The following is a 24435-nucleotide window of genomic DNA, read 5'->3' on the forward strand; positions in this document are numbered from 1 at the left end:
CTGCACCACATTATACCTGCACCAGGTATAATGTATGCAGGGGGATGTCCTGACGCAATTAAGCCTCGTAGAAGTGACGCAGCGAAATCTATGAGATTTCACTGCGTCACTTCTAGGAAGCATATGAGTCAATATCCTACGCCTGCCTCACAGCAGGCATAAACTGATACAGGCACATTTAACATGGGACTTTCCCGTGTGGAATGACCCATTTCTGGAGTTGCGTCAGTTTTGTGACACACTCCAGCAATGCGTCATTTTTGCGCCTACAGATACCTCAGAAATACTGACGTATCCGTAACTCCTTGCGACATGATGGGTCATATTTTAAATATGACACATCCAGCATGTTGCAAGGAGGGCACAATGAAAAGTGACGCATCACTGTTTTCCCGCAGCGATGCGTCACTTTTCATAAATGAGGCCCATTATTCTTGCTGTGCAAGAGAGATTTACACAAGCTTGTTTCTTGGAAAAACCAAAGATGCAACATGAATTATTATCATGGTCTCAGTAGAAGACACTGTATAAACCTAATTCAAATTCAACTGTACATCCTCATGTCATTTAAAGTGATTTCTTTCTGTTCTCCCAGATCCCTCAGTCCTCCTGCAGTGAAATGTGCCCAGTTGGATTCAGAAAATCCACTCGAGAAGGCCAAGGAGTCTGCTGCTACGACTGCATCCCATGCTCTGAGGGGGAGATTTCCAATCACACCAGTGAGTTTAGTGAGGCCCAGTCACGGCCAGAATTATACCTCTGTGCATTTTTTACACCTTTCTGTGACAGAGATATCTCACTGAGGATTTTTTTTGTAATATTTTATTAGATTAAAAAGAGCATATAAAGAGTTAAATATAGTAAAACACAATACATTGATAAAAAACAATAACAAATACAGAGTTATTACTGTGAAATATACTTCCTTCATACCAATATAAATAGTATATGTTATAGTCAATATCACCAGAAAAGATCACATTCAAAGGACTGCATGTATTGCTTGATAAAAAGAAGAAAAAATTGAGTAAAAGAAAAAGCAAAGGAAAGAAAAAACAAAGAGAGAAGGGAAGAGAGAAAAAGATGAAAAAGAAAAGGAGGAAGAATAAAGCAAGAAAAAAGAAGAACGAGTAGAGAATGAAGAGTTGAGAGTAAGTAGATAAAAGGTAAATAAGGAGTCTACTGCACAAACAGACAAAAAAGGGAAAATTAAGAAGACACAAAGGGATATTGTTCTACCAATCCTTCGGAAGCCAAGTCCACATATCAATCCAAGTATCTCCACACACCACTAGAAATAGAAGGAGAAAAATGATTCTCCTCCACAGAGGTATGATCCCCACTGAGAAAAGAGACCCAAGCCCACCATGTATGATAGGATATTGATCCAAATGATTTCCATTCCGTAAGAATAATTTTAACCGCAATTGTCAGTAATAAATCCAATGAAGACATATCTAAAGAATCCAGCGGTAATGGTAATAATGTAGCCCATGGGCCCAATAAAATTAAAGGTAGCAATAGCTGGAATTGAATGTTAAAAATTAGCATAATATGTTTATGATTCAAGTCCCAAAAAGATTGGAGTAGAGAACATTCAAAAAACATATGTTGATAAGTACCAGCAGGTGAATAACAACTCCAACAGAGATCATCCTCTTTAATATTAAGAGAATGTAGGCGAACCGGTGTCCAATGTAACAAATTAAGAGAGAAGAATTTAGACTGGATTAGGGAGGGGGCAATCTTATTCCTAAGGAAGAATTTCCCAATAAGTTGCCAAGTTTCTGAAGAAATATGCGCGAGAGAATTATGGTCAAAATGATGAAGCCATTTTTGTTCTGTAACGGTGGACAACAAAGGCGGCGTAAAAGATAGAAATTTATAAATCTTAGAATCCATATGACCTGATTTATACCATGTAGATAAGAGAGAAATAGTAGGAGAAGTCGGAAGAAGCCGAACCTTAGACACAGCAACTTTAATCTTCAAAAAAGTATAGAAGTCAAGATTAGTGAGAGAAAACTGCAGAGCCAAAGAAGAAAAGGGTAATGGGTCATGATTAGAATCATAAAGATGCTGAACAAGGGTAATACCTTTGGTAGCCCAATAAGCTATCAACTTGGAGTCGGCCTCAATGTTAAGTCTAGGATTATGTCATAAAAAAGACCATCTAGATTTATGAATTGGATTAGAAACTTTCCTATCAATCGCTTTCACTGCAGCAATGGTATTTAAAATAATAGTAAGAGAGAAAGGGATGGACAATGTGGACATAGTTAAAAAAGATGAAGTAGGTAGAGGTAGAGATAATTCCCGTTCAATAAACACCCACGGAGTAGTGTGAAGAGTGTCTGTAGAAAACCAAAAAGCCCCTTGAGAAGCCAAGAAAGCCACTTGATAACGATCCCAATCCGGAAAATTACAACCTCCCATGTCATAAGGTTTCCTCAAGTGTTTATATGCTATTCTTGCTCTCTTTGCACTCCAAAGGAAGGTGGAAGTGAGGCAATCTATCACGTGACAAAAGGACTAAGACAATGTAACAGGAAGCATTGAGGACACAAAATTAATAATTGGAGTTATCATCATTTTTAGAGTTTGAAGACGTCCCCACCACGAAATATATTTAGGTGACCAGGTATCCAAAAGTTGACAGACTTTAAATAGGGTTTGGGCTTCATTGTACGAAACCGTATCTATAATAGTACTACAAAACCAAATCCCCAAATATTTAAGACGTTGTGATTGCCACTTAAAGCCAGCATCGCCCACAAGCGTGGGAAAACAATACTCATTAAGAGGGAACATTTCCGTTTTATCTTTGTTAAGAGTATAACCAGAAACGGTAGAGAAAGATTTAATAGTCTCAGAAATAGCAGGTATTGCAGTAACTATATCATCAGAAAAAATAGGCACGTCATCTGCATAAGCAGCTGTTTTAATACAATTGGAGCCAAATTGAAAACCTTTAATAATGTGATTAAGGTTCACTAAACGAAGAAGAGGATCAATTGATAATAAAAACAAAAGAGGTGATAATGGACAGCCTTGTCTAGTACCCTGGCAAAAATTTAAAAAAGAGGAGGTAGCACCATTAACCCTAATGTTTGCCAGAGGGTGGGCATACAAAGACATCACCATGTTAACAAAGGGATCACCAAGATTATGGGCCCGAAGAACTGCTTGTAAGAAAGGCCATGAAACCTTGTCAAAAGCCTTTTCGGCATCAAGGGCAAGTGCCGCCGCAGGTAATTGAGATATTTTTGATTTTCCCTAGAATATGACAAAATGTTAGAATATTATCCCTAGCAAACCTACCTTTAACAAAACCAGTCTGCGAAGGATGGATAAGGAGTGGGATATATGGTTCCAGACGTTTGGCAAAGATCTTAGCAAACATTTTCGCTTCCACATTTAGGAGAGATATAGGGCGAACATTTTTAGGGTCTGAATGATCTTTACCCTCCTTAGCAATCACTACGATAGTAGCTTCCGCAGCAGAGCCAGAAACCGAACCGGACGAAATAAAAGAATCAAAAACATCTTTGAGACGGGGTACAAAAGAGGGGAGAAAGGTTTTATAAAAAAAATGGGAAAACCATCCGGCCCCGGAGCTTTCCCAGAGCGAGTGGCTTTGATAGCATGAAGAATTTCATCAGGTTCAATTGGTCCTCCCAATTTTGCTCCATCAGAGTCAGACACCGTCTGAATGGGAATTGTACTTAAAAATTGTTGGCATTGAGCAAGAGAAGCTTGGTTATGAGGAGTATATAATTTGCTATAATATTCACGAAACACCTCAAGGATCTCCTTAGTTTGGAACTTCCTAACACCAGCACCGTCATTTATACAAGATATCTATATTGATCTAACAGCAGAGTATTGAAATTTCAACGTAGCAGCCAAAACCTTTCCTGCACGTTTTTTTTAGAAGCAATCGTTTAGATTTCAGTACCTGGATGCCAATCTGAGCTCTCTTCGTTACAATAGAGTTATAAGAATATTTTTGATTTTTGATATCTTGTAGGAGCAGCTTATCTGTAGAAGATCGATACAGACACTCTTTGTGTTTAATGTCATCCGCTAATTTAGCAAGTTCCTGTTTGATATCTGACTTCTTTTTTGCCATTTTACTAATAATCTGACCCCTGATCGTACATTTAAAAGCATCCCATAGGACCACAGGAGAACCAACCGAAGGTTCATTTTCAAGAAAAAAGTGCTCGATATCTTTAGCAAGTAAGGGCTCTTGAGCCTGATCATACAGAATCTCAGAGTTCAAGTGCCAAGTGAGGGGTTCCTTTGGTGATGACAAATTGAGGAGCTTGAATGTAACCTCAGCGTCATTAGAAATAAGGATAGGATGAAGAACAGGATTTGAAGATTGTCGAAGTAAGGTGGAATGGACTAATAGATAATCAATACAAGAAAATCTAGAGTGAGGAGGAGAAAAGAAAGTGAAATCACTACCGGAAGGATTATGTCTTCTCCACACAATAGTAAGATTAGAGGAGGAGCACATATTAGACATCTGTTTATGAGCTCTAGGTGGACGAAATTTGAAAGCAGAGTGTCTATCTAAAAGAGGATCCATTGAGAGATTAAAGTCTCCTCCAACAATCAAATTTCCATTGTGAGGAACTTCAGAATTTTTTTTAGTCAGAGAACGCTAAAAAGACGTATCGTCACTATTTGGTGCGTAAATATTCAGGACATATAAGTCAAGAGACCCATTGGATAGTCGAGTCAACAACCACCTTCCCTCAGAATCATGCTCTGCAGCCACCACAGTCAACCCTGAATTCTTCGAAATCATAGTCACTACTCCATTCTTTTTGCCAAAGGCCTCCGAACAAATAACATCCAAAACCCACTCCTTACGCAACAGCAAAGCTTCTTAACATGAAATTTTAGTTTCCTGTAGCAATACCAGGTTGCTAGAAAGGCTTTTACAGTAATCGATAATTTTTGCTCTTTTTACTGGATGATTTAAGCCCTGGACATTTATGGATAAAGCATTCAACCCAGGCATGGTAGGAAAGGAACAAAATACCAATTACAATTTGATGCCAGAGTTTAAAATCTTAATACAAAAGTAAGCGCACAGGAAGGACAAGACAAAATTAATGAGGGCAGAAAACAAGAACACCAGCAGGAGACACAGAAAAAAAAGAAATAGAAAAAGATTACAAAGAGAGAGACAGGAAGGAGAAAAAGAAGAAAAAGAGAGAGAAGAGAAAAGAAGAAATAACACACCAGGGGGAGTCTATAAGAGACCAAATGCATACAAGGGAGGAACATGGAGGAACAGCCAAGGGGGCCAGCAAAAAGCAAGAAAAGAGGTAATACCATCAAGGCAGAAAACGAGAGAGAGTGAAGAATAGATGAAAAGAGATAGGTAAATCGTAATAAAAAAGTAATACATTATAATATGAAGATTAAGTAAACAGTAAAATAGTCCAACAAGGAGCTAGCAATTCATAACATATAATATTTGGTATGTAAAGCATAAAAGATGATCATTTCATGTATAACAAATGAAAAACTCATAGAAATATGACTATATTAGCAGAATAAATATAAGGTACCATATCCATAAAATGTCCACTGACAACATCATAAATAGAATTCTTATGGAAAAACCCTACAATTCATTAGGAGCAGGCAGCAATCGAAGAATAAAAAGACAAAATACCAAAAAGTTATCTAGAACAAGAGAAAAGAGATAATAGAATATGTTATTAAAATGCAAAAAAGACGAAAGAGACAAACGAAACTTCCAAGCAAGCCAAAATACAGAGTACAATTCATTAAGACCAGGCAACAATCGAAGAATAAAAAGACAGAATACCAAAAAGTTATCTAGAACAAGAGAAGGGAGATAATAGAATATGTTAATAAAATGCAAAAAAAGTTACATAGTAAAGACGAAAAGAGACGAACAAAACTTCCAAGCAAGCCAAAACACAGAGTCTACCAATCAGGAAATAAAAAGAGCAAGGAAGGTAACAAAGATAACGAACACGACATAAAAATAAAATATAGAGATGTGCCAAATATATCAAATAACCTTGAATAAGAAGACAATGGTAAACCATTAGAACACTGAATACCCAGAGAAAGAGGTACTACAAAGAAAGGAAAAGAGAAAAAGAACAAAAGAACATAGCCTATATCATATAGACTGATATAGACTGATCCTGCAAAGAAAAGAAAAGATTACAACATATTAAGCACTCTAAATGTAATCTATCGTTTCTTCCAAAATGCTAACAAATATCCTAGCAAGGAGCGCAAGGATATGGAAACCAGTAGAGACATAGAATATACAAAAATCTAAGAACTATTCAGGAACCAGAAGCACTAGAAGAAGGCAAAGACTCCATCTGAGACTCAGAGTGATTGTCCAAAAAAGTAGACAGATCAACAGGTTCATAGAAAATCTGAGAGCGGCCTTTAAAAGTTATCCAAAATCGTGAAGAACCAGCAAAAAAAAATGGTATGTTCATGTCAAGAAGATGTCGTCGCAAATTGAGGAAACCTTTCCGTCGGATGACAGTATCTCTAGCAAAATCTTGAGATATAGCGATAATGTGGCCCTCCCAAGTAATTGCTTTAACTTTCCTCATCTGCGGCAAAATTTGCTCAGAATGTTGATGTCGGAATGGTTTAAAAACCACTGATCTAGGGTGAGGTGAAGATTTCGGTTTGAATGAAGGAACTCTCTGTGCACGTTCTATTTCAAAGTCTTTCTGAAACGAAATATTCAGCACAGAAGGAATCCAGTTGAGTAAAAAATCAATCATTGAAGGTGCCATTTTCTCTGCATCCTCAGGTAATCCAAAAATGCACAGATTAGATCTTCAGTTTTTGTCTTCCTGCTCCGTAAGATCTCTCCGCAATGCAGCTAAGGAGCGCTCCATGTTCTGCATAGATTTAGACTGTTGGTGTGTGGAGTCTTCAACAGCACTGATACGCGCTTCAGCATTGGAAACTCAAAGTGTTAAATTCTTAAAATCATTTCTAATTGCCGCAACCTCAACTTGATGCAAATCAGTATTGGTTTTTGTACTTTGCGCAATATCGTGAACAGAATTCAGGCGAGAGAGAATAGCATCCAAAGTAGTGCCAGAATCTTTCGGGACAAGTTCTGGAGTAGGAGAATTATGTTTAGACCTTTTAGAGTCTTTGGTTTTGGGACAAAGACCAATATTATCTGCCATGAGAAGAGGCAAGAAAAAACAATGAAAAAAGACACCACGTAAAAGATATCTCCACAATCGGTACACCAGACACTTCACTGGGCAGAAGTAATCACTTGGAAAGAACAGCCTTATGAGCAACACAGAGCGCACAAAAGCAAAGCTCTTATTCTTAATTAACCAGGCACTGAATACAGTCACTTTCTCAATACAGAAGAAAAAATTTGGGACACTGCAGCAATAAAAGGTTGCAGAAATAAAGGAAATAGCTCATAGACTCTCCAAAAATGATTGAAAAAATGACACTGTATCTTTGTGTCGCTGTGTTGTGGCGGAAGCATCAGAAAATAACAAGTTTTTAACCAAGAAAAGCAGGCAAAAGTCAGTTGGTATTGGCACACAGGGAGTACTTATCCAAGTATTCTCCAATGTTCCATTCAGCTTGTAGGAGCCGCCATTTTGAGTAGCTTGCTGGCATCCTGGCTGCGCGCAAGCCACGCCCCCCCCCCCTGAGGATTTATTTTAAAGGAATTAATAGTTTAAAGGAATCTTAGAAGTATGACTGTTTGAAGAACTTGGAAATAGAGTCTGTTTACAGAAACCCACGAGGGTGCTATTTAGAAGAGTTCCTGCATGTTTGTTGTTGAATTATGGGAACCCAAGACTATGGCCTTTAGTAGGATCTCTAGAACTGGCATTTTGAACAACCAGAAGCTGATCAATTCTCGCTGGCCAATCATTTGAGCAAGCATGCACATTATCAGCTTCTTTCCATGTGCCACATTGGTTTTGAGTTCTGTAGCTGCCTAATGGAATACCATTAACACACATTATCAGGCTGTTTTTTGCACTCAATAACTACTTTTTGTTGTTTGATGGGTAAGAGTGCCCTAGAATTTAAAAAATGTTTTTGGTTACAAACACTGAGGTTCGATGTTGGTGATCCTATATATTTTTTTTAAGTGTAACAAATCAATTTTAGGAGTCGTTAAAGTCTTACCTACTTCTAAAATGGGTTTACGACTGGATACCGACTCACATTTGGGAACGAGATTGGGTAGCAATTCTAAATTGTGATACACTATCAGATGTATTAATGGTATGCAACCCAAATTCCAGTCACATTTAATTGAAAAGTGACAGACTCCCAAATGGGGTTGGTAACGGATTTGAAAAAAGGAGGAATCACTTTGAACCCTTTCCCCTTTTTGAATTGAGGTCAGAGTTTCCAAGAGAGGCAGAGACTGGTTCCAGGGACGACTACCAACTCCAAATGAAAATGACAGTGCTTAAAAAATCCCATAATGGGTGAAAAGTAAAAGTGGGTCGCAGGGACCAAAAACCATTTGCTCCAAATAACTTTGCACTCAATTAAGAATGAGCTTTTATCTGTCAAAGAATATAGTCAGAGGGGTGACTTTGAAAGATGTGAAGTTCGTCAATAGACGTGGCAGCAAAGAGATACAGAAAGATTAACATAGAAGCAATCTTAATCAAGCATTGGCAAAGCCAAGACTTAGGGTTTTAGAAAGCTGGTGCAATAATCCATTTTTGTAATTGCTTATTGTAAACATATGCACAAAACAAACATAGGATAACATGTCAGCTTAATACTGCCTAAACGTGGTAGATATGCTTGCAATACAATGCGATATTTAAAACAATTAACCTTGGGGTATAATTTTAGTGGAACAGAGTGGGTGCTTCCTAGCAGGCAGGTGTATTAATCACGTGTATAAAAACCGTCTTTAGTTTTAATTCAAATTACAGGAGTGCGTGAGTGTGGTATCCACTATAACCTATGTTATGCTTGGTGTGCTTTTAATGTCTTTGTACAATACTTGGAATGATACTGGGAGTTCCAGATTCATCAGGTAATATGCTCATAGATGCTTGTTTCTCATGGACTAGCAGGTACGTTTAGCTGTCTGAGTTACATTTCTGTGGATAAAACTAAAAACTTTTTTTCTTGGACTTGCTCCTGTGTGGTTCTCTATACCAGCGACCACTGTGGTTATTTGCCACATGCAGTCACACTATTTTTTTTTTTACTATTAATCCCTCTACACCAGGGGTCGCTAACCTTTTCTGTAATGAGAGCTACTTGTGTTCAATTAAAATCAGCCTGAGCTACTAATATGATTAGTGTTTTAATAGAGAGCACATCAGACAAGTGTTAGTTAGTTGCCACTGTGGGAGCAAAAATGGTACCCCAAAATAATTTTAGACCCCAAAATGTACCTCAATCAGAGTTCTCATGTTTACTGGACCGGAGAAAGTGTTGAACCTCAGTTTCATGAGGCAATGTGTTCATGCATTAAGAAACCACCTAAGCTTCAAAATGGAAAAATATAAATAATATTTTTATACAGAGAATGAAAAAAACAAAAATGATTAGAAGTCCAAAAGTGGAAAGAAAAAAGGAAGAGGAACGGACAGCATCAATAGAGGAAAAAAAAAAGTCTTCTGACTCACCCTCAAAATAAAAGTTTTTTATAAATTAAATTAGCATATGATATTACAGAATCTGCAGACTCACTGTGGTATGAGCAAATGTAGCATGTCATCAGTAAATCAGAGCACATGAAAAAAGTTACGTTTCCTTAACACATAAGCACTAATTCACGACATAAATATTTAGGAAACAGTGTACGGAAATACCTATTTTTGCATGATCATCCCAAGGTAATTGGACTACAGTTGCAGGTTGTTTAAATATGAAGGTGCTCTGAGTCTGCCAAACATGCCACAGTGCCAGTGCTCTGAACCTTAAAACATGCATTTTTTTATTGACTGGCCCACAATTGGAAAAAGTTAACTTACTCATAAGTCCCTTTTATATGGTCAAGGGGTTCCCAGGGTCTCTACGTTAAGGTGTCTCTCATGGACTGCAGCACGTATTGTGCCACGACGAGTGTGGCATACCATGGCTCCAAGCTCCCCATTGCTAGTTGGCACTCCATTTCAATATCTATATGTCACTCCTAAGTCAAGACTACTGGTGGATTATTTTAAAATGTTGGATATGTGTTTTCTAACTTTACATGTTCTTCCAGTAAAAACCCAGCATTGTTGTTTTAATCGTGGAAAGGTTAATATTCCTGCTGAGGAGAACAGAGTTACACACTGACAACTCATCAAAGTTAACATTTGAATGGGGCTGCTACATATGATATGATAAGATATAAAAAAAAATATTGCATTAAACAAGACTTGATGCTTTATCTGAATTTAATGTAAAATTTGCACAAATGGCAACTTTTTGAAATGTGGCACTTTTTCTCCAAAGGTTTTTTAGTGACTGTTCACGATTGGTGGCCACAAGACAGCATTCTGTGCCTGAGTGGGCAGATGGGTGCATTCTGTGCCTGCTAGATGCCTTAAAATAAGCCATCACTAGGTAGGAGGGAACCTATTAGCCAATTGGCTAATAGTTGTTGCATCCCAAAGGCACAATCTGGGCTTAAAAGTAGCACCCCTGGCACCCAGATGTCAGATTACTTCTGAACTGGAAAGAGGTCCGAAGAAGGACTACCTTGCTGTTTCCTGGACCCAGCAAGGAGGAGCTGCACCTAAGACTCGACTGCACCTTTTGCTCTTTGGGTAAGCAAAGAGAGGACTGTGCCTGTAGTATCCTGCTGGGGGAAAAGTCATCCCTGAGCCCCAGACAGAAATATTGACTCCATGAGTCACTATTTCTGTCTGGGTCACCCAGGGTGAACCTGGGTACCCTGAAGGTTCACCTATAGAGGCTGGCACTGAACTGGAGACCGTTTTCGAACATGATGTAACTGTTTTACTCAACCTCATTGTAACTGATTAATTACACCAAATAGTTTTACTCATCTCAACAGTGACTGGCTCCCTCCTGGAATATGTCACCATAAAAGTGACTTTATTGCTATTTTCAAGTTATATTTTTTGGCTAACCTTAAACCGCACGTTGCAGTAGATGACAATATTTTATTGTGTTGAGTACAAATGTGTGATTTTTTGTTTCTTTAAAGATGTGTATCAACAGAACCCACAGGCTGATTATTTTCATTGAGTGGTCTATTTAAAGATAAAAGTACAACCTATGTTTATAAATTGGTGTCATATTTTTATTGTTTAATTTTGTTGTTGTTATTAAACTGTTTTGGTTCCTCTTAATACATTACACTTGTTTCTTTTATAAAGCCTGACTGGTCAGAGCCACCGATACCATGGGATGAGCTAAGGTTGTTCAAAAGAACCTGACTGGGCTAGATGGATTTGTGCCATTATTACATAGTGAGATAGCACCATTACACTATATAATAAAACATTTTCCTCACAAGCACTCTCTATGCTAATGTCATTTAGAAAAGCTAGAACATAACTAGATACATGAACAATAATTTGTTATATGAATGAATAGACACAGTAAACCAGAAGAAAGACCTTGAGAAATGTTTTGAATTGTGGTTGAACTGGGGAGCCTTCATCAAGAGCAGAATAACCATAACAGTGGAAATAAAACAGCGCATTTCAGCTTGCCTGCAGAGTTTACAAGTAGAGAAGCAGGGCAGGGGGAATGAAGCATGTGACAGGGGTGGTTTCCCTCTTGTAAAGGATGGTGTTTATATTTAAACTGAGACCTAGTTACCAAACATCAGAAAAGCACACTTCTAAGCATCATAGAAAATTAGTTTCAAAAGCAACAGCACTTTATAAGAATATTCAAGTGTGCAAGTTAAACCCATTGTAAAAATGCGTTCTGCCCTTTGTTAATGATGCACAACTGTATGAGCACATACCAATCTTCTACAAATTTCCCCGCGATTATTCTAAAATCACTAAATCACTCCATTAATATGGTTAATCGAATCACAAACTATAGCACAGTTTGCGTTACTTTCTGTTTCTTCCTGGTAGATTCTTTCATTAGTTTCAGCTGCCTGTAAACACAATCCTTACCATGTTCCCTTTTCAGCTTTTCTCTCTTTTATTTCAAATACTTCCTTTTATTCTTATACTGTCACGTTTTTCCTGCATAGCCCTTAGTAGTTTTTCTTATGTTCGCCTAACTATTCACGTTGCAGTCCTAATTTTCCTTTGCACCCCTTACTATATAAAAATGCTTGCCTTCGTGCCACATTGTACTTTCACACGGAACCTGTATATGTTTTCGTGTTCTATTCTTTCCCTGGGATTTAGTTTTAGCACCTCCTACAAGATCAAACAACCATGTCCCTTTTTATTCTTTCTGGCCAGCCACTAGCACCAAGACATAACACAAGATTGCAGCGGGTGTTTATGTGTACACATATTCTATCTTATAGATGAGTACCTGTCCCACAAAAACACACATGATGGAGAATTCTGAGAAAAGAGCACTGTGTCTTCTGAGATGTAGAGTGTTCATCTGTGTATGCTATGGTACTGGATCTGATGATAATCATTTAGCTTTAGTAGCAATGGGAGGTGCGATTAATCTGTCCTAATAAATGACAGGGCTTTCCATGGTAAATGGATTATTCACCATACTAACAGCTCTTTGTATTGTGCATTTGTTTGCTAATTGTGGTAAATACTGCATTTCAGAGCATGACAGTTTGAATAAATATTCTAAACTTTCTTTGTGTCACTTTGTTATCTCATTGTGGACAAGTACAAATGAGAGAGCAAACGGGTGTATCCTGATACAGCGATTCCTGAGAGGGTCGAGAGGAATGTATTCTGGGGCTGCCAATTCACTTGTTTCTCTGGTAAAGTTAGGAGGGCAAGTGAGGCACTAAAGCTAATCGGGCTTGGGCTCATGGATATCTCTACATACTGATGTTCAATGGTGTAGTACTATTCCAGAGCAGAATCCCTGCAACATGGCTCCACCAACGTTTGGTCTGGTACTTTCTTGCAGGGAACCCTGAGTTGTGCTTGTCCACAATACCCTATAAACTGGAATGGTATGGTGAGCAAACAGACGATGGATTTAGGCCCATAGCTCTGTACTGGGGTGAATGTATGACATTGTTCTGTATTCTGTCCAACAATTGTTCTTTTTGCATTTGTCACCCCGAGTGGGACGGGTATGCCCAGACATGGGTCCCGTGCTCTCCATGCCACTGGAGTCAAGGTATCCTGGCAGATGAGAGCTGAAAGCCCGAAACTGGTCCTAGGATGATTGTTTCCAGTCCAGGGAGGACCTGGCCTGGCAGTTAGGGCTGCACTGTTCCCATTGGGCACAGGGTCAAGACTGATTTGCATATGGCTGGGTTCAAACTGAAATGGCATGGTGAGAAAAAAAACGATTAATTTAGGCCCAGATCCCTGTACTCGGGTGAATGTATGACGTTGTTCTGCATTCTGTCCATCAGTTGTCCTTTTTGCTTTTGTCCACAATACCCTAGCACCCTTTTCTTTGAGATGTCCGTGGAATTGGGAGTTTCTCCTCCACAGTTATTAGGTAGCCTTTAGTTCTGTTTTATTTAGCTTGAATATTAAAATGTCTATACTCACATTGTGCTACCTTTGGAATCCTTTTCCAGTTAGCTATGGTTCAGGTTATGGCTATTAATGGTAATGGCCTTCCAGCAGTTGCTCCGCGTTTGCTTCAATATGAATCCCTAATGCGGGGGTTCAGTGATTTTTGCAGTAGAAGTGGAAGCTGAGTTCTTCTTTGAGTTGTTTTTATTCCTGGGTCACAGTTCCATCTGTTGATGCTAATGGTAATACTTTTTATGACTATACAGTGCCTCGAGCTTCTGGTGCTTATCATCTGTATGCCTTTCTTTAGATTCCTTCAACGGTTTGGAACTTCAAACTTGGTTTAATGGTGCCCTTCCCCATGTCTTTGAAAATGTTCAAATGTGCCCATTAACTAATTGAAGGGACCATATGGCCGATGTTAGAGGGTTATACCCTATATTCAGATTTAAATGCCTTTAATTTGTTTCAGACATGTCCTTTATTTATTATTTAGTTGGCCTATATAGACATCTTACGTAATTCATTTCTTGTACTTTGTTGGCTGGTCCGGCCAGGATCAGATTGCAGATGCCGGCTCAACAGCCTGCTGGGCTCTTGATCAGTCCTGTAGTTGTTAATTCACGTATGCGCAAACGACCCACAAATCATGAAGAAAATCCATTTGGATTGCCCCGAAAATAGATCATCTTGATGCTGTTTTTCTACTCATGGCACCACAAGACCAACACAAAATTCTTACTATGTGCTTTCCTAATGGTCTGCTTCCCACTATCACTAACTGCAACACTAGGGGGACTATTTTTCCTACCGTTTACACTCTTTGCCATGGCATTTCCTCAATGGCTGTTCTACTGATCATCCTCAAATAAATAAAGAATGAACATGGGGCAGGCCCTGTCCTTGATTTGGGGATGAAACTTGTGGGAAATTTCCCCCTTGTCTCCTAAATGATTTTTTCTAATGTTAAAGGTGAAGCAGCGTCCTTGGCCAGACGCCAGCGACTTGCCGTTGTAGTTTGCCGACCTCAAACAAAAGTTGCCTCTTATTATTGTGAAAGTATAAACGTCTTTGGGACGCAATAGTTTGGGGACCAGACCTACAGTTCCACCTCTTGAAAAGCCTGGTTCTGATAAGGATTCCAAGCCCTGATACTGGTAGGGCAGATGCACAGCTGGTTTGGTGATAGGTTTTCTCAATTTTAGGTGCTACACAAGTAACGTCAAGCGTCCCACGACGTTCATTACAATGTATTGAAATTGTGAGGCCAGTGGACCACTGGTCTCATCCTTATGTGCACACTATGATTCCTCTAATGGAACAGAGGATTCACACTCCTTTTTGGTTGGTTTGATGATTTTTTATTTATCAAGTAGTTCATAGATTGTCTCCATATCATATATTTGATATTCGTTTGTTTAGTACATTTTCAACATATAACACGATCCTTTATGTACATCCAATGCATTTCGGGGCTGATGTTTGTCCCTTCATCAGGGAAAGGACACTATAATCAAAAATCAAAATGAACAACCTGTCAGTAATGTAGTGTAGAGCATGTCTGTAGTGGGGGTTGTGCAGTTAATTAAAGGGGGGGTGCATGGTTGGGCTAAGTGCCAGTTATATTATCACCTTAGAAGAAACCGTGAGCCCGTGGGATATCGAAAGTTATAAAGCTTATCTTACGTGTTTTGGTTATCCGATTAGCGTGGCTCTGTGGGTGGAAAAGTTTAAGAAAAAGGTTACCACGATGGCGCGTTTAAAAAGAAAGCTAAACTCAAAAGTTAGAGTCTTCATGATAAGGTGGCCGGTGGACTAAATTGAATGGTGGTAACGGAGTTCGCTCGAATCACTCGTGTACGCCGGTCAGGACGGTAGCGTCGGTGGCCGCGTTTAGTTAGTTTCAAAGATTTGCGAAAAACACAGTTGATGGACAGAATGCAGAACAATGTCTTACATTCACCCCAGTACAAAGATCTAGACCTAAATCCATCGTTTTTTTGCACTCCGCACCACCCTAGGTCAGACACTGGCTATATGCAAATGAGCCTTGACCCTGTGCCTCATGGGAACAGTCCAGCCCGAACTACCAAGCCATGTCTTTCCTAGACCGGAATCAAGCCTCCAAGGACCGGTTTCTGGCTATCAGCCTTCCTCAGCCTGGATAGCTTGCCTCCAGTGATGTGGAGAGCCTGGGACTCACGGCTGAGCATACCCAGCCCACTCGGGGTGAAAATGGCAAAAAACGCAGTTGATGGACAGAATGCAGAACAATGTCTTACATTCAACCCAGTACAAAGATCTGGGCCTAAATCCATCGTTTTTTTGCACTCCACACCACCCTAGGTCAGACACTGGCTATATGCAAATTAGCCTTGACCCTGTGCCTCATGGAAACAGTCCAGCCCGAACTACCAAGCCATGTCTTTCCTAGACCGGAATCAAGCATTCAAGGACCGGTTTCTGGCTATCACCCTTCTTCAGCCTGGATAGCTTGACTCCAGTGATGTGGAGAGCCTGGGACTCACGTCTGAGCATACCCATCCCACTCGGGGTGAAAATTGCAAAAAAAACAGATGATGGACAGAACGCAGAACAATGTTTTACATTCACCCCAGTACAAAGATCTGGGCCGAAATCCATCGTTTTTTTGCACTCCACACCACCCTAGGTCAGACACTGGCTATATGCAAATCATCCTTGACCCAGTGCCTCATGGGAACAGTCCAGCCAGAACTACCAAGCCATGTCTTTCCTAGACCGGAATCCAGCATCCAAGGACTGGTTTATGGCTATCAGCCTTCTTCAGCCTGGATAGCTTGACTCCAGTGATGTGGAGAGCCTGGAACTCACGTCTGAGCATACCCAGCCCACTTGGGGAGAAAATTGCAAAAAACACAGTTGATGGACAGAATGCAGAACAATGTCTTACATTCACCCCAGTACAAAGATCTGGGCTTAAATCCATCGTTTTTGTGCACTCCACACCACCCTAGGTAAGACACTGGCTATATGTAAATCAGCCTTGCCCCTGTGCCTCATGGGAACAGTCCAGCCCGAACTACCAACCCCGAGTGGGCTGGGTATGCTCAGACGTGAGTCTCAAGCTCTCCACATCACTGGAGTCAAGCTATCCAGGCTGAAGAAGGCTGATAGCCAGAAACCGGTCCTTGGATGCTTGATTCCGGTCTAGGAAAGACATGGTTTACTAATTCGGGCTGGACTGTTCCCATGAGGCACAGGGTCAAGGCTGATTTGCATATAGCCAGTGTCTGACCTAGGGTGGTGTGGGTGCAAAAAACGATGGATTTAGGCCCAGATCTTTGTACTGGGGTGAGTGTAAGACATTGTTCTGCATTCTGTCCATCAACTGTGTTTTTTGCAATTTTCACCTTGAGTGGGCTGGGTATGCTCAGACGGGAGTCCCAGGCTCTCCACATCACAGGAGTCAAGCTATCCAGGCTGAAGAAGGCTGATAGCCAGAAACCGGTCCTTGGAAGCTTGATTCCGGTCTAGGAAAGGCATGGCTTGGTAGTTCTGGCTGGACTGTTCCCATGAGGAACAGGGTCAAGGCTGATTTGCATACAACCAGTGTCTGACCTAGGGTGGTGTGGGTGCAAGAAAACTATGGATTTAGGCCCAGATCTTTGTACTGGGGTGAATGTAAGACATTGTTCTGCATTCTGTCCATCAACTGTGTTTTTTGCAACAGAAATATCTACAGCAAGAATATTGTGGGCAAGAATATTGACTTTAAGGGAAAAAACATTGTTTTTGAAAATACTGAAGTTAGTAATATTGTTTTGCAAAAATATATTTGTTTAAAATACAGATTTTTAAGTTAGTGTTATGTATTTTAGTTTGTATTTTTAAAGTGTATTATTTATTTTTTGTATAAGTATTGCTTTTTTAAAAATATGTGTTACATTTTTAGTAGTTATTAATTTTATGTTAATTACATTTTGTATTTTTTAGTTCTGTAGCTGGTTGTGGGTTCATAGGGGAATAGGGTGGGAAGTAATTACATTATAATAAACAAAATTAACATTTTGTATTTGTTAGTATTTATTTGAATTAGGTTTTATAGTGTTAATTGTGGGAATAAGGTTATTATTAGTTGATTATGTATTGGTTGTACATTTTTTAATAATTAATTAATTGGTAATTATGTTAATTGTGTTATTTTTTTAGGCGGGTTGTGGGTGTATAGGGGAATAGGGGTAATAAATTAATTAATATTTATTCGTAGTTACATATTTTAGATTTTTATAGTGTTAAGTGTGGGAATAAATTTATTATTAGTTAATTATTAAATGGTTATTAATTTTTACTAATTAACTAATTGCTAATTATGTTAATTGTTTTTTGGGGAGCAGTTTGTGGGTTTATAGGGGAATAGGGTGGGATGTAATTTAATTGTAATCACGTTATTAATACTTTTAATGTATTCATATATATTTAATTTCTATTTTATAACGTTAATTGTGAGAATTAATTTATTATTAAATGTTAAATAATTAGTTGTTAATTATTTTTGTAGGAGCGGGTTGTGGGTTTATAGGGGAAAAGGGTGGGAAGAAATGTATTTATAATAAATTGATAATTAAGGGTAATGAGTTAATGAAAAAATAAATATAGCAATTGTGGAAATAATTTGAGATATGAGTTGTGGGGTTTATAGTCGTAAAGGTTGGGAAGTAAATTATTTTAAATTAATTAATACGTTGTTAATTGATATTATTTAATAATGTAAAATTAGTTATGGAAATTGTGTAATGATTTTTAGGTGCATGTTGTGGTGTTTATTGGGTACAGGGTGAAAAGTATTTTATGTTTCATTAATTAATAATTAGTTGCTCATTAATATTCATTCATTAAATGATAAATATTTGTTGTAATTGTTTTTTTTAGTATGGATTTTGGTTTTATATGGGTAACATTTGGTGAGTAAATTAATTTGTATATGTTTTAATTTGTTTTTTTTTAATTAATAATATTTGTTTATTTGATCATTAATTATGTTAATTATGGAGGCCATTTTATAGAAATTTAGAAGTGTATTGTGAACTGTGTGGTGTTATAGGGTAGGAAATTAAAAATATTACATTTATGTAACCATTAATGTTTTTGGTTATAATTCATTTCTATTAAATATAGTTATTTGTTTGTAAATGTTTTATATTTTTTTTATAAAGTGTTGTTTGTAGGTATTTTCTTAACATTGCAATATGTTTCTATCTTTTGTAATTTTAAATATTTTTATATATGTTTTCTTTTTATTGTTTTTTACATCTTTTGTATTGAAGTTGATATTTTGTTTGTTTTTAATTTTGAATTGACTTCAGTGGAAATATTCATTTTTACCCTTCAGCTATACAACACATTTCCTACTGTTGCATTCACTGTAGTGGGAATAGTAATTTGTACCCTTCCGCTATCCAACACTTTCCCTACTGGTGCAGTCACTGGAGTCGGAATAGTAATTTCTTCCCCTCCGCTATCTAAAAGTTTTCCTATTGTTGCACTCACTGGAGTGGGAATAGTAACTTTTACCCCTCTGCTAGCCAACACTCTCCCTACTGTTGAACTCACTGGAGTGGGAATAGTATTTTTTACCCCTCCACTATCCAACACTTTCCCTACAGTTGCACTCATTGGAGTGGGAATAGTAATTTTTACCCCTCCGCTGTATAACAGTTTCCCTACTGTTGCACTCAATGGAGTGAGCAATGTAAATTTAAAAATGATTAAATATTGTAATGTTTTTTTTTATATTTCTTTTTATTTTCAAATATAAAACAAAATAAATCAAAGACGTATCTGGGACATCACATTCAGTTACAATAATAAGCAAACATTTTCAGATATCAGGATTTCTGTAAAAAACCCTGGGCGAGGTCATTGAAACATCGACACGTAGATCATTCAATAATGGTTGACTGCACACAATTAAGCTAAATTTGATGCGCTATGGTACTCAGTCCCCGCCACCCAACAGAACAGGATAAAGAAAGGCGTAGTGCCCCCAGATACGAAAAAACTAAATCAGGATAAATGACAAAAATATTCGAGCCACAGCCTAAACTAACTACACTAACACCCATCCCCCCACCCTGCACCCCTGCATATGGCTTTCGCCAAATCCCAACTAGCAGTGTGCCTGTCGCCCCATCTAACTAAATACTAAAAATAGAAAATGGAGGAGGGCACCTTCGTACGTGCCCCCGGTCCCCCCTCCCTCCCGCCAGAACCAAGAACCCCCCAGAGTAAATCCACAAATCTATTAAGAAGTTAATGCAGTACGCAACAGGGGAAACTGTAAACAACTCCCAACCTCCCGCAAGCATCATGGTAGCAAATCCCACATCCATCAAGACCACGATGTCAAACCCAGTCAATCAGTCTCATCCTTGACCCATCCGATCGGACATTCGAACCCCTTCCGGACGAACTGCCGCCTCCACAGGATAGTCAAAATACAAGAAAAGTGCAGCAAAGTTCAAACTGAAATCAAGCAAAGATGTTAAGTCACTGAGAACTCCATCAGGTCTAAAGACTCTCCTCACCGTCATGAACTTACAACGTTGTTTCCTCCGCCATCGTAATGGAACTGGCGGATAGGGGAGAGACGCGGTTTCAAGCCCAAAACAGTTCTCATCAAAAGTCTCCGAAAAGGGAGCACCGATTAGTCCTTCCACAGTCAGCGTTGATAGTAGGCTTGATGATCCATTCGAAGCACCGATCTTGCTCCTATCGGCCATCACACCGACGGAGCCTCCGACACCTCTTGTTGCACGGGGTCTGCTTCCTCTATCAAAATTGCCATCGTGGGCATCTTGATCTGCTTCATTCCTTGTAGTGGAGCAGGGTCCGGTCCAATCTGCCCAATTTCAAACGAACGCGCTATCATTTTATGAATAAGGGCTTCCACGTTAATATGAAGAGCCCCAATGGCTGCCAGCACAGTTCGCAACGACGGTTCATTCTCAGTCTGCTCCACCGCTCCTCGCTCGATATCGACCATTTTCATGTACCCCATAGAGCCCAGTCTCCCCGGGGGAACAGTCAAAAGTGGAACGGACAGCAGCAGAGGGGGACTCAATGTTCACAGCGGCATCGATCTACGCTTCGCCACCGCAAGCGAAGATCCCAACCCAGCGAACGCCGGCGGGTGGCTAACCAGGCCACCGGGTCAGGGACCTCTGCCCACAGCCTCAGTCGTGCATTGTCACCCCTCCTTCAATGTTTACAAACTCAGCAGACCGCCATCAAAATCGGGCCAAGAAAACCTCCACAGCAATAGACCGAACCCTACCACATGCTCACGGCCGATGTTGTTCAACTTGAACCCGGCTGGGCCAGTACTCGAGACCCCGGCTTCCAACCTGGGTTAGGCCACAAACTTTAACTCAAAATAACTCTGTCTACCAAACTGGTAGAAATCTCGGGATCGCACCATCGAGCTGTAGTCCGGTTCATACACACGGAGGCAGGGCGTAAAGACAGGATAAATGACAGAATCATCGGGCAGGAGTCGGAGGTCGGCGGAGCCAGGAGCCTAAGCAGCCATCTTGTTTGCTAGCGTAGCTCCTCCCCAATATTGTAATGTTTTAATTTATAATATAATGTTTTTTTATTTGTTGTTATGTTATAGGTGTATATATATATATATATATATATATATATATATATATATATATATATATATATATATATATATATATATATATATATATATATATATATATATATATATATATATATATATATATATATATATATATTACCTATTTTTTTCAATGTTAAATCTAAAAATTCTATTTGGAATAATTTTGGCGCCGGTTGACGAATCTGACTGAAAGTTTTCTCAAAATGGCCTTGCAGCGTTCTGGTCCTTCCCTGAAAGTTTGGGGGGGATTTGTCAAGCGGGGGCCGAGATAAAAGGGTGGTCCCAAAACGCGTTTTCCCCATGTTAATTTCCATAGGGCGGTCGATTTCACTTTTATCCCGAACGGCTGAATGGATTTCCATCAAACTTTGCAAAATTGTAAGGACTGGTAGCCCGATGTGCCTTTGCTATGTCTCAAGATATGTGCTCTAGTGGATTTTGAGTAAATTAGGTTCAAAAAAATATATATATCTATAGGCGTGCCCCGGTGCGTGCACCGGGGAGTGCACCGGGCGTGCTAAGCGACTTGCGCACGGAAAGCTGATTGGCTCACGGGTGTCTGTAAACATTCGAAACAGTCCGGTGCGGCCGCCATCTTGTGTCTCGGTAGGATCGAGACACAAGAGGTGACATAAAAAAAGGGGGTAAATGATCATAAGGGGGCAGGGTAGACCCCTCCCTGACCCCCTAGGTTTGATGTGGGGGCTAAAATAGGGTCCCGGGGGGCATTTAAAAAAAAAAATCGATTTGCGCGGGGGGAGCGCCGAGTACGCGCACCGGGGAGCGAAGCATGGGGAAAATCCAGGGCCTTATTTATGAAGGCCTTGCGACAGATTTGCGCCGCCTGTGCGTCACTTTTCGAGACGCACCAGCGGTGTAAAAAATGTGCCTGGTTGCACTATATTTAAAAAGTGATGCATCTAGAAAGATGGGTTACTTTTTAAAACCCTGCGCCACATTATACCTGCGGCAGGTATAATGTATGCAGAGGGGGCGTTCCACCGCAAAAAGCCTCGTAATAGTGACGCAGTGTAATCTATGAGATTTCACTGCGTCACTTTTAGGACGCTGTTGCGTCAAAATCTTGCGCCTGCCTCACAGCAGGCGTAAGACTGACGCAAGACCTTTCACATGGGGCTTTCCCCATGTGAAAGGATGCATTACTGGAGTTGCGTCACTTTTGTGACACACTCCAGCAATGCGTCACTTTTGCGCTTACAGATACGTCAGAAAAACTGACGTATCTGTAACTCCTTGCGACATGATTTGTCATACATTAAATATGACACATCAGGAATGGCGTAAGGAGTGCGCACAGAAAAGTGATGCATTGCTGTTTTCACGCAGCGATGTGTCACTTTTCATAAATGAGGCCCCCAGTTTATTCACTGTGTCACGTCTACGGCCCTTTCTTGCGTCAATACGTCCCTTTTGCATACATTACACCTGACGTAGGAATAATGTGACGCAAGGGCTTACAAAGTGACGCAACTACCTAGATGCGTCACTTTGTAAATATGACTGAATAAGGTGCATTATTTACAGCACTGGTGCGTCACAAAAAGTGACGTTTCGGTGGCGTAAAAGTGACGCATGGCCTCATAAATGAGTCCTTCAGTCTTCTACTCATGCGTTTTATTAAATTTATGACGTATTATGTTGGAAGTTCTTTTAGATACGTTAGTATTTCAGACGTTTCTGTAAGCGCAAAAGTGAAGTATTGCTGGAGTGTGTCATAAAAATGAAGCTACTCCAGCAATGCATCCTTTCACATGGGGCCAAGCCTCATGTGAAAGGGCCTGCACGCCTGCTGTGAAACAGGCGTAATATTTGGAAGCAACAGCGTCATAAAAGTGACGCGGTGATATGTCATAGATTTCACTGCGTCACTTCTCTGACCCTTTCTTGCGTCAATACGTCCCTTTTGCATACATTACACCTGACGTAGGAATAATGTGGCGCAGAGGCTTACAAAGTGACGCAACTACCTAGATGCGTCACTTTGTAAATATGACTGAATAAGGTGCATTTTTTACAGCACTGGTGTGTCACAAAAAGTGACGTTCCCGTGGTGTTAAAGTGACGCATGGTCTCATAAATGAGTCCTTCAGTCTTCTACTCATGCGTCATATTAAATTTATGACGTATTATGTTGGAAGTTCTTTTAGATACGTTAGTATTTCAGACGTATCTGTAAGCGTTAAAGTGACGCATGGCTTCATAAATGAGGCCTTCTGCCTTCAACTCCAGCAATGCATCTTTTCTTACCCTTCCACACCCCTGTTCCTTTTCAACATTTTCTTTGAATATCAACATTCCCCATATTCACTCTTCTTCTCCTTACTTTCTTTCCTAACACTCACCTTCTTTCAGTCCTCCTACTTGTCTTCCTTTCTCCTCTCATACCTTTCTGTTCTTTCTTACTCATTTTCCTTTCCATTATCAATGCACTCTATTTCACTTACTCTTTTTCATTTTTTTAAGAATATAGCTCTTTGATGAGAATTGGAGGTAGTTCTGAAAAGAACTTTTTGTTTTCTTCTTTTTTCTAAACAGGAACAAAAACAGGGAATGGGACCTGCTCAACAGGAGCAAAAAAAAAAAAAAAATTAGGGGTGGAAAGGGCAGTGATGGTTCTCCAATGCTCGAACCATGAGCTGGACACTTTGCTCCCCATAGGTGAGGAGTTGATTGCAGTATCTGCATTTCAGGACACCATGGTTAAAAGCAGGTTGAATGTTTGGCACCAGCTCCTGCGATTGCCCCCTCCCAGAAGAAGTTGCTCCTCCGGTGGATGTAGAGGCCCCATCACTGGGAACCTCTTGTGCCAGAGCCCTGACACTTTCCCGGGCAAAATTCTGGGGGTGCCTCCTCTCCACATGCCGGATCATCGTGAAGTTCCCAAATGAGTATTTTTTTGGGGGGTCACCCCGTGACAGGACCTGTTTGCAGATCCTGCACTCCACTTTTGGAGCATTCACCTTCTTCTGGTCTGCTGGAATCTTAAAAATTTCCAAATAAAATGTTCCTTCACCTTTGGGGTAGGAGGCTCTTCATTGATGAAATCAGGTTCTTCATCACTGCTGGATTCTCTGGCAGCCATGGTAAATCAAG

At 39.8% G+C, this 24435-nt stretch overlaps 1 protein-coding gene across 2 annotated transcripts in view; it reads left to right on the forward strand.

The window, feature by feature from the left end:
* The first annotated feature begins 601 nt into the window (after positions 1-601).
* Positions 602-24435, forward strand: part of LOC147678064 (vomeronasal type-2 receptor 26-like) — a 41877-nt gene continuing 18043 nt past the window's right edge. The window contains exons 1-2 of one of the 2 annotated variants that reach the window (XM_086946560.1): positions 602-719; positions 9375-9380. In XM_086946560.1, coding sequence (XP_086802686.1) covers positions 620-719; positions 9375-9380 — 106 coding nt within the window. In that variant the 5' untranslated portion in view covers positions 602-619. The remainder of the gene's footprint in view (positions 720-9374; positions 9381-24435) is intronic. The other variant, XM_086946561.1, reaches the window with a different exon arrangement.

This window comes from Lissotriton vulgaris, chromosome 12 (genome assembly GCF_964263255.1).
Source record: "Lissotriton vulgaris chromosome 12, aLisVul1.2, whole genome shotgun sequence".
Lineage (NCBI taxonomy): Eukaryota > Metazoa > Chordata > Amphibia > Caudata > Salamandridae > Lissotriton > Lissotriton vulgaris.